The 11381-nt window shown below is 35.1% G+C and overlaps 1 protein-coding gene across 1 annotated transcript; it reads left to right on the plus strand.

Annotated features, from left to right (window-relative positions):
• Positions 1 to 1181: 1181 nt before the first annotated feature.
• On the plus strand, positions 1182 to 9496 carry HELRODRAFT_106059 (hypothetical protein; the record flags this gene model as incomplete). The annotated part of the gene is made up of 20 exons (XM_009017354.1): positions 1182 to 1427; positions 1724 to 1825; positions 2127 to 2339; positions 2566 to 2697; positions 3347 to 3458; positions 3781 to 3863; positions 4074 to 4217; positions 4476 to 4568; positions 4726 to 4872; positions 5091 to 5254; positions 5529 to 5643; positions 6005 to 6106; positions 6646 to 6726; positions 7193 to 7318; positions 7584 to 7805; positions 8150 to 8277; positions 8460 to 8600; positions 8815 to 8881; positions 9052 to 9330; positions 9363 to 9496. The coding sequence occupies 19 exons, from the start codon at positions 1182 to 1184 to the stop codon at positions 9238 to 9240; spliced, it is 2607 nt and encodes an 868-aa protein (XP_009015602.1). The 3' UTR covers positions 9241 to 9330; positions 9363 to 9496.
• Positions 9497 to 11381: the final 1885 nt, after the last annotated feature.

Here is an 11381-nt window from a genome sequence, read left to right on the forward strand (position 1 = left end):
TAATTTTGATTAAAATTATATATTTGAGATGTTTATTAAATTAATCATTTAATTTATGTTTTTAGTCTTTTCTTATATTATTTATTCTAGAAATTTTTTATCTAAATTCTAGCAGTTATTTATTTTTTTTCATTAAAAATACAAAGTTTGGCTATAAGACAAGCCCTAGGTGATAGATAGATATGTCCTTCCCAACTATCTTTTATATCTGTGTAATGTAATCAGATGCTTACACGTTTAAGAAATTTGGATATGATGTAAGTTTTTACAATCCGCTTTAAAATTGTCATCCAGGGCTGATGTTCGACTTAATTTTTAAAGTTTGTGCACAAAGCCAATAATATAATTATTTTTATAATTAATTTAGATGTGTCTAACTTGCTTGGTCAATGGTCAATTAGTCATTGGTCAAGGTCATTCTTCAAAAAGAACAATTTTGTTGTAAAACATTTTTTCATGTTAATCATTCAAACAACATAACACCTACACACACACACATGGGCTAACACACATCAAATTGCACAAATACTTTACACATAAATGTGCAGATCAATTAGGTAGATGCAGATGTCAGAGGTTATTTATGGTGCAGGGTTAATCTCTTAGGTACACAAACAATTAAGCATATGCACATGTGACTCTTGATTATTACACATAATTATTTCAACACATAAACACAACCAGCTACTACTCCTTCCTATATAAGGAAGAGCAAATCCAATCAAAAATTCTAAGGCTCAAGCTAAAATTCAATTGTTTTGTGTTTTTTATATTTAACATTATTTTAAATAATTTTCATTCGCAAAACAACAATTAGAAAACAATGAACAATGCGTGAGTTAATGTTCAAATTATTTCAACAGTTAAACTAAATGGTTTTACTCATTGTAACTAAATTTTTAAAACATTTTGATAAGTCTTCAAATTTAATTATCACAAATTTGTAGGCCACATGTTCAACGAGCCTGAAATAATTTAATTAAACAACAATTTTGATTTTTCTAATATTTAGGTTGTAATATGAGTTAGTGACCGAGTCATACAACTGATTTGCTGTTTGAATCAGTTTTTTGAGATTGTTACTGCATCATTTGAATAGCCTATATGATTTCTTCACATTTGTCTGTTATATCAAAACTTTATATCAAATGAATTCTCTGCTCATTCTAGGTCGTTTTAGAATGTCGCATAAGCCCCAGTCAGACCACGACAAGCGCAAACAGATCAGCGTGCGAGGAATAGCCCAGGTGGAGAATGTCGCGAATATAAAGAAGTCGTTCAGCCGTCATGTGCACTACACCCTGGTCAAGGATAGGAATGTGGCCACCCCGCGAGATTACTACCTCACCCTGGCCCACACAGTCAGAGATCATCTGGTTGGTCGATGGATCAGGACTCAGCAGTTTTATTACGAAAATGATCCAAAGGTTTTTATGAATTCTAAATAATTTTTATAAATTATTTAAATGTGAGTAAAAAAACTAATATTTTGGAATATTGTTGATGAAGCTGTGTAACAATTATAGAGCTGTTTACACGTCACATGTTTTTTTCAAATATTTGTTAATTGGTTAATACTTCTTGGTTCTGATGGTGTGAGGCAGACATTTCACTTTTATGAAACTTGATTGTTTCTAATTCTTTTTGTAATTTTCCAGGCTATGTGAAAATTTTTCAAGACGATCAAAAGTTGCTAAAGTATAAATATATTCATTCATTCCAGAGAATTTACTATCTGTCGTTGGAGTTTTACATGGGCAGAACATTATCCAATACAATGTTGAACCTGGGTCTACAGAATGCTGTTGATGAAGCTCTCTACCAGGTTGGCTTTTTTATTGTTAATTCCTGAAATAATCTCATTTGTTTATATTCATTATTTCATATGTTAGGTCATGGTGTGAGGCAGACATTTCACTTTTATTAAACTTATTTGTTTCCATTTCTTTTTGTAATTTTCCAGGCTATGTAAAAAACTTTCAAGATGATCAAAAGTTGCTAAAGTATAAATATATTCATTCATTCCAGAGAATTTACTGTCTGTCGTTGGAGTTTTAGTTTTAATGTTGGAATTACGACTTATGACTATTTAACTAAAACAATTTGAACATTTTACTTCATGTTAGCTTGGATTGAACATTGAAGAGCTGGAAGAAATAGAAGACGATGCAGGATTGGGAAACGGAGGATTAGGAAGGCTGGCTGCTTGTTTCCTTGATTCCATGGCAACTCTGGGGCTTGCTGCTTATGGTTACGGATTGAGATACGATTATGGTATCTTTACACAGAAGATTCAAAACGGATGGCAGGCTAGATTTGCCAAATTGTATTTAACTATAGTTGCAATGTGTTGTTGCATTTGCTTAATTGCTTGGGAGTTAATAATACAAACATTCATTTATTAAACGCATTTTATTTTGATAACAACTGAATTCAAGCAATTCTAGATTAACATTTAATCACGTTTATGTATAGCATTTTATTTATTATAATTTTTTGTTTACATATTTTTAGCATTGCACAAATTAATTAATTTTCTAATGAATCTCTGTTAACTAAATCTAGGCAGAAGAACCAGACGACTGGTTGAAATATGGCAACCCATGGGAGAAGGCTCGTCCAGAGTACACCATCCCAATACAGTTCTATGGCTGGGTGGATAACACACCGCAAGGTCCCATGTGGAAAGATACCAAGGTAATTGGATGTGGTGTGGTGTGGTGTGGAGAGGTATGTGACGTCATGTGATGTGTTGTGAGGTGATGTGTTGTGATACAAACTTAGTACATGCCTCTTTTGCTACTCTTGCTTCTGAATTGTTTTTTTTTTTGAAAACTTCAAAGTCATTTACGTCAAAGTGGTCAGTGCTGCTATCATTTCATTTACTTTTTAAACTTTTCCACTTAACTCACCACTGTTCATGTCCATTGTATGCACGATTCTGTAATTATGAAAATGATGACAGCGATGATGATGATGAGGATGGTTGTCTCGAGAGAAACGCACGTTTGTATGTAACGCGCTAACATTTCTACATAAAGTTAACTTATTCGTGAAGTAAATAACAAATTCAAATTAATAAATATCAATTTTATGTAATTATTTAATATTTAAGATAGTTCTTAGGATTTTTGGTTGTATACATTGTATAGATTGGTTTTTGAGGTTACTTTGTTTTTTGATTGGTTTCTTTCTTGATTAACGCCTCAACATGGTTTTCTTCTGTGGCCATCACAATACTCGTTATATTGATGTGTGTGTGTGTGCGTGTGTGTGAGTGCCTGCATGTGTGTGTGTGTAGTTTTGATTCATCACCACAAACAAATGAAAATTTTTGCACTGTCAGACAGTTCTAGCCATGCCATACGACAGCCCAGTGCCTGGATACGCCAACAACGTCGTCAATACACTGAGGCTGTGGTCTGCTAAGGCACCTGCAAGCTTCAATCTGAAGTTCTGTTAGTAACCTGCTCGTTGTACTTGCATTCATCCAAATCGTATTACATTCATTATATATTTATATATACATAATTTTTATTTTAATTCTCATGGTAATTTTCAGCGTTTTAATGATTCTAAATGTGGTTATTTGTGCTTTTGTTGATGTGCGTTTGTCATAATTTCTCTCTCTCTCTCTCTCTCTCTCTCTCTCTCTCTCTCTCTCTCTATCTCTCTCTATCTATCTATCTATCTATCTATCTATCTCTATCTCTATTGTATTATCGCAAACTCCACATAATTTATTTATTTATTGATTGGCACTTGTAAACCTCCCCACAGTCAACAACGGCCAGTACATTGATGCCGTTTGCGATAGGAACATCGCTGAAAATATCTCAAAAGTCTTGTACCCCAATGATAATGTAAGTATGTTTGAAGTGGTGATGATGAGCATGTGAGTATTCGGCTATTAATAATAACCATCTCGATTATTAAGGTTTTTTTGATGAGGATGATCATAGTTTAGTTATGAATATTTGTGGCGTTAGTTGTGGCCTCAATTGAATACTTGATAAAAGTTGGTGTTTGGTTGCTCTGATTTCACGCTATTAATTTTTATTTGATGTTGTAAGTTCTTCGAGGGCAAAGAACTGCGACTGAAGCAGGAATACTTCTTGTGTGCTGCCACTTTGACAGACATCATCAGAAGGTTCAAGGCCTCCAAGTTTGGGTCAAGAGCAGCCATCAGAACAGACTTCAACCAGTTTCCTGATAAGGTATGAGATATTGCGATCAACGTTCAAGATTTGAAATTAAATAATTAAATTTTGTAAAGCTTTGTGCTGCCTACATTATATGATGAGGCAATTATGCTCAATGCAAATACTCATAGGTTTTTGTATAGACCTTGAGGAATGTTAGTACATTTGTATAGTTGAAATAGTTTTTTATAGTGCTTAATCAATTTTTTTATATTTATTTTTATTTGCAATATTTTTTTTAATTTTCAATAATTTGGCCCATTTGACTTGAAGGTAGCCATCCAACTGAACGATACCCACCCAGCACTAGCCATACCTGAACTCATGAGGACCTTTGTTGATGTTGAGAAGCTGCCCTGGGACCAGGTTAGAGCTCCAGGGATCCTTAGTTTATGCCTCATTCTCGCTTTTCATCATTTAAATGGTTTTACTGGGTTCGCTGTGAGAATTCTCATCAAATGTCATTAAGCTGAGTTACTTGAATGTTATTAACTTGGAATAAATTATTGAACTCTCAAACAAGGCCTGGTCGATAGTGACAAAAACATGCGCTTACACGAACCACACTGTTCTACCTGAGGCCCTGGAGAGGTGGCCTGTCCACTTGTTTGAGAACCTTCTCCCGCGCCATCTTCAGATCATCTACGAAATCAATGCCAAGTTTTTAGACGTACTTATTATTATTATTATTATATTAAATCATAGTTTTAAGTCGGTTAGCATTGTTTTTTATTATGACGCACTTTTATTATAATTTATCTTGCGTTGCATTTTAGAATTGTAGTTTACCTTTTCAATTTATCTCCAGATATGGTAATATGAATTCATATTTCAAAAAACATGAACATAGAACATAACATATCGCATCTCTCCCCTCAACTCAACCAGCTCGTCTCGAAGAAGTGGCCCGGTGATTTCGACCGTCTACGTCGCATGTCCCTCATAGAGGAGTGTCCGGAGAAGAAGATCAACATGGCACACCTGGCCATCGTTGGCAGTCACGTGATCAACGGGGTGGCCGCCATACACTCGGAAATTCTTAAGAAGACCACGTGAGTGGAGGATTTGTGATGCTTGATGGATGGATGGTGTGGTGGGAGGATGGATAGATGGATTGTGTGGTGGTGGGAGAGAGGGAGAGCATGTGAACATTAAGCAGTTGTCATTTGATAATCATGTACATGCATCTGAAGTTTTGAAGAAATAACGTTTTCTTGTTTTGCCTGCACAAAGACAGCATTTTTATTTATTTTCGCATTCAACAGGATAATTTTCTAAACTAATTCTCGAATTTCATTCAATTATTTTTAATATTTATTCATTCAGTTTCCATGATTTCTATGAGCTGTGGCCTGAGAAGTTTCAGAACAAAACAAATGGAATCACACCGAGACGCTGGCTGCTCCTCTGCAACTCCAATCTTGCTGATCTCATTGTCGAGGTCAGTCAGTCAGTCCATGCTACTACTTTATAATCTATCTTGATAATTACTATATAATTAATCACTTTATTATATTACTGAATACTTCATTACTATATTACTGTACTTCATCACGGTTACCATTGTTTAGCAGTAACATCCTGCCTATACTATATACTACTATTCTAGTACTACTGGACATGTGCTTTTTAGTCACTATTGATTGTGGGTCTGCCACTTTTCCATCACTGTCATTCTGAAGTTTCATCCATAGATATGATCTTTATGAGAATGATTGCGATGTCGATTGGTATGAATGAACCTTAACTTCATTGTAATGAAACGTTGATAATGACGACGGCCTTGATGCACCCCTCCACAGAAAATTGGAATGCACTGGATCACTCATCTCGATGAATTGAGAAGCTTGCAATCGTTGGTTGATGACAAAAGTTTCCTCATCAAACTCGTCAAAGTCAAGCAGGTTTGCATTTCAATTCTCATGTTTCCTTCATTCTATCCTAGCTTATGATCCTAAGGATAATTTCTGTAGATTATTTATAGTTTCATTATTTAGTTTGCTGGTAATATTTCTAGCTGGCAGCTACGGATTTCTCAACATAATAGGCGCACAGCTTTTAGTTATTTCATTAAATTATCACATTACAAGCAATGCTGCAAATCTGCCTTTAAATTTATAAGTTGCAATAATAAGCACATCATCATTACGTCATCATTACGTCATCATTATATCTTCATTATATCATCATTACGTCGTCATTATATCATCATTATATCATCATTACGTCATTATTACATTGTGAAAATGTTACATTTCTCTAAATGAAAATAATCTACTGCTGTTTGATGTGTTGATTGAGTTGGCCATTTTAATTTAATAAATTGATCCATTAATTGAGTGGGCTGTTGTTCATTAGTTGTTTATAGCTTAACTGTTGACGTTGGTTTCAATTTTGTTTTCATTGTTCTTAATATTTGAATTTTATGTCGTCGTTTCTAAAGGAGAACAAGATGAGGTTGGCTGCATTGATCAGTAAGGAGTTCAATGTCAAGGTCGATCCAACATCCATGTTTGACATGCAGGTCTGTTTGTTGTTGTTTTTGTTGTTGTTGTCGTTGTTGTTGTTGTTGCTGTGTACGCCTTTGTTGGTCTTGCTGTTGTTGTACATGCCTTCTTTGTTGGCGTTGTTTTCGTGTATGCTTTTGTTTGTGTTGTTGCGTAAATTGCTACAACGACGACCACAACACTTCCAACCTCAAACAACAACAACACGTCCAACATCACACAACAACAACACTTCCAACCTCAAACAACAACAACACGTCCAACATCACACAACAACAACACTTCCAACCTCAAACAACAACAACACGTCCAACATCACACAACAACAACACTTCCAACCTCAAACAACAACAACACGTCCAACATCACACAACAACAACACTTCCAACCTCAAACAACAACAACACGTCCAACATCACACAACAACAACACTTCCAACATCACACAACAACAACGACCACAATACTTCAAACGAAATTGTAGGTGAAACGTATCCACGAGTACAAACGCCAACTGCTCAACATCCTGCACATCATCACCATGTACAATAGGCTAAAGCAACAGCCAAACAGACCTTTTGTGCCTAGGACTGTCATGATTGGTGGAAAGGTCTGTCAATGCTGATGTTTGATTGGTTGATTGATCCTGATATGTGATTGGTTAATTGATGCTAATATGTTTCACCGATTGGATTAACTGATTCATTCATTAAATTATTAAACTGTTTTTTAGCCACTGGATGATTCTCGAATGATTTTAATTTTGCTTTCAATTAACATTTCACATGTTAACGATACAACGAAGCCTAATAAATTTTTATTTATTTGTGGAATGTTTTTCAACTGATGTCTCACGTGGAAATGATCCAATTCAGGCTGCTCCAGGCTACGATGTCGCCAAGTTGATCATCAAGCTCTTCAATAATGTTGGCCAGCGTGTCAACAACGATCCAGCGATCAACAACAAGCTGAAGTGCGTCTTCCTGGAGAACTACAGAGTCACTCTGGCGGAGAAGATCATTCCTGCCGCCGATCTCAGTGAACAGATATCTACTGCTGGCACTGAAGCCTCTGGCACTGGAAATATGAAGTTCATGGTCGGTTGGTGTTGGTTGGTCGGTTGGTTGGCTGGTTAGATAGATGGTCAGTTGGTTTGTTGGCTGTTAAATAAATGGTCAGTTGGCTAGTTGGATAGATGGTTAGATAGATGGTCAGTTGGTTGGATAGATGTCATTTGATTGTTCTGGTGGTATATCAGTTGGTCACCGATCAGTTGGCCAGTCCGTCTGATAGTTGATCAATCTGCTGTCTGTTTGTTAATTTTTTGTCAGCTGGTCACATTAATTTTGTGCTGCTTCCGCTTTATCATGCATGTTTATGATTACCTTTGTGCAAATGAGCACATACCTACCTTAGATAAATGTAACTTTCTTGACCACAGATGAACGGTGCTCTCACCATTGGAACATTGGATGGAGCGAACGTGGAGATGTTGGAAGAGATGGGTCCCGACAATATCTTCATCTTTGGAATGACTGTTGATGAAGTGGAAAAATTGGCTACTTCCGGGTTGGTTCTTTGTGGTTTTTTATTTTAATAAAGCTCTATGAGGTTAATTGCAGGGGTTGTTGTCAATCACCTCTGCAGTTTGGTGCAAGTGTGGCTGGCCTCAATTGAAATTTAGCTGGTTGAAGAATTTGTTTTGTTACCATCAGTTCAGTCCTTACTTTATTTTGCTACATCCAACTTAGTTACAATCCAATGAAATATTACGAGAGCAATGCGGAACTGAGGCAAGCCATCGAACAAATACACGGAGGCTACTACTGCCTGCCTGGCGAGCCCAACGATCTCTTCCACAAGCTCACTAACAATATCCTCCATCATGATAAGTTAGTTGCTTCTCGGATTGATTGATTAATTTATTGATTTATTGTTATAATTATCTAGCAAACTTAAAATGCATAGTGTCTTTTCATAAAGTTTATTGAATTATTTTATTATAAATACTGCGTTTCAGCCATTTTGAAATGGAGGTTGTGTGAGATAAATAACGTACATCCATCTATTTAACTGATAATTAACTATGGAGTATAAACTAATCAGGTACATGCTGTGTGCTGATTACGAAGCGTATGTTGCTGCCCAGGATAAAGTCAGTGAGACTTATGCCGTAAGTACTTTTTTTCTGTGGCGTGTGATGATAATGACGGAAGTTGTTAAGAGGACGACGACGATGACGAAGCTAGTCACACTAACGATTGAAATAAGGACGACGCTATTTACGATAATGAGGCTGATGACTTTGAAATGAAGCAATCGACCGCTACACTTGTCACACAGAACCAAGACAAGTGGACTCGCATGTCCCTCATGAACATAGCCGCTTCTGGAAAGTTCTCTTCAGACCGCACAATCGCCCAGTACGCCAGGGAAATATGGAGGGTTGAACCATCGTACGAGAAACTGCCCACTCCGTGTGAGAACCCTCTGAAGGAGCAGGCAGGCATAGAGGAAACCCACACTGCTTAATTAATCATCCGTGGGCTGAATGAGTGTGTGTGTGTGTGTGTGTGTGTGGGTGTGACACTCGAATGATTATTTCTGTGCGCTTGTGTGTGTGTGCGTGTGGTTCATGAATAATCATGTGTGTGGTGTGTGTGGCCATTGAACGTGTGTTTAGTTGGATGCATCTGGTCGTTGTGTGATTATTTATTTGTCAATTTATTTTTATTAATAACTATAATTATTTTGTTAGTTTATTCAAATTTCTGGTTCTTTAACTTAAATTAATTTTTGAAATGTTATCGTGTCAATGTTTGAAAAGAATTTTATTCTGCAATGAATTTTTTCTAAAATATTTGAAGGATCCTTTTTACGAATACTTGATAGTGCAATCATGATTGAAATTTTTCGCGGTCGTAATCAGACGATAGACAAAATCTGCTTTCATTTGAGTTCGTTTGTTATTATTACAACACGCTCTTAAAACTTTTAGTTCGGTAATTATTATACAAATAAGTCATCAGTAGTTACCTTTCCGTTGTTACCATCCATTCATTTTCGTCATTCATTTTTGCACGTGTACATTAATTTGCCTGAATGTTACTCACATAACTATTTATTACACGAGGTTACTTAGTCTAGGACTTCTTTACAACTGCATATTTTTGCCAACAACAATTTTATTTAGTTATTTATATTATTTTTTTTTATTTTATTTTTATAAATCCTTTCTCCAATTATGATAAACTATTTTTGCATCGTTGTGGACGGGTGCGTTGAATTTCGCAACATGCTGCAATCGCATTGCAACATGTTACAACCACATCACAACATGTTACAACTACATCGCAACATGTTGCAACTATATCGCAACATGCTACAACCGCATAGCAACATGTTACAACCGCATAGCAACATGTTACAACCACATAGTACATGCATACGTTTTTATTTTCCTTCCTCGATATATACAAAACTTAAAACAAATATACAAACAAAACAAACACGAGGTTGTTTGTATGTACCACACTTGCTAACTCAATGATCTTATTTATTTATTTATTTTATAACTATTATTGTTGTTTGAAATAATTGATACAATGGAAATAATATGCGAAACATCAAATTGGAATTTTGGAACAGTACCTCCGCTTGGTGTGACGTTGTTTGTTCATTCAACTATAATTGTTAATAAGAACGTTTGGATCCAATGCTTACTGATGAGTAACGACAAAGCTATGGAGTAAGCAATAAACAATTTTATTTCATGATGAAAATACACAATAAATCGGCTCCTCCCACACGTATACATTAGCGTAATAGAAATACAATTAGATTGTAAAAATATATTTAAAGATACAAACGTTTTACAGACGCGCGTAATTAATATTCATCAAAAACTAAACTTCATAAATGCATATGATCACGAAAATGGACGCAATAGTATAAAATGTGTAAATGGAAAAAGAATTTAAGATACAAAAATGTTTCTATTGCATTTTATTCGCATCATGTTATCTTTGTCCGTATCATAAAGGATGTATTCAGTTCAAACGTGTCTGAGGCACCAACGTATTTGGCTTAAATGTTTGGTTAGTTAACAAATTTATGTATAATTGTATAATATACAAGTTTGTATTAAATTGATCGTATAGTATACAAGTATTGATATATATATTAATATATAACCTACAAATGTTTTTATGATGGACGGACATGTTGATGAAAATATGTGTGTTATCAAAATGTATTATAGAAGTGTAGATAACGCATCCAGTGCATGAAGATGATGGTATATATATATATATATATATATATATATATATATATATTCTCACTTTTTTTCACAAATTCTCACCCTTTATAAACTCACGTACTCGTGGTTTCAAGTTGACTCACAAAATATATGTATAGTATATGTGGATAAAAAAAACCCGTAAAATATTGTTATGTGAAGAGTAAATTTGTATATAACAAAATCTGGACGCAATATATGCAAATGCACCTACCTGGTGAGAAAAAAAACAAACCATTACAACTCAAAAATAAAACGAAAATAAATAATAAATTTGAAAAAAAGTATTGAGAATTTTAAGTTGGAAGTTTTTGAAATAACACCAAATAAATGAAAAGAGGAAAACAGTTGGGTGTCATGATGTCATGATGAG

The sequence above is a fragment of the Helobdella robusta genome, assembly GCF_000326865.2.
Source record: "Helobdella robusta unplaced genomic scaffold HELROscaffold_2, whole genome shotgun sequence".
NCBI lineage: Eukaryota > Metazoa > Annelida > Clitellata > Rhynchobdellida > Glossiphoniidae > Helobdella > Helobdella robusta.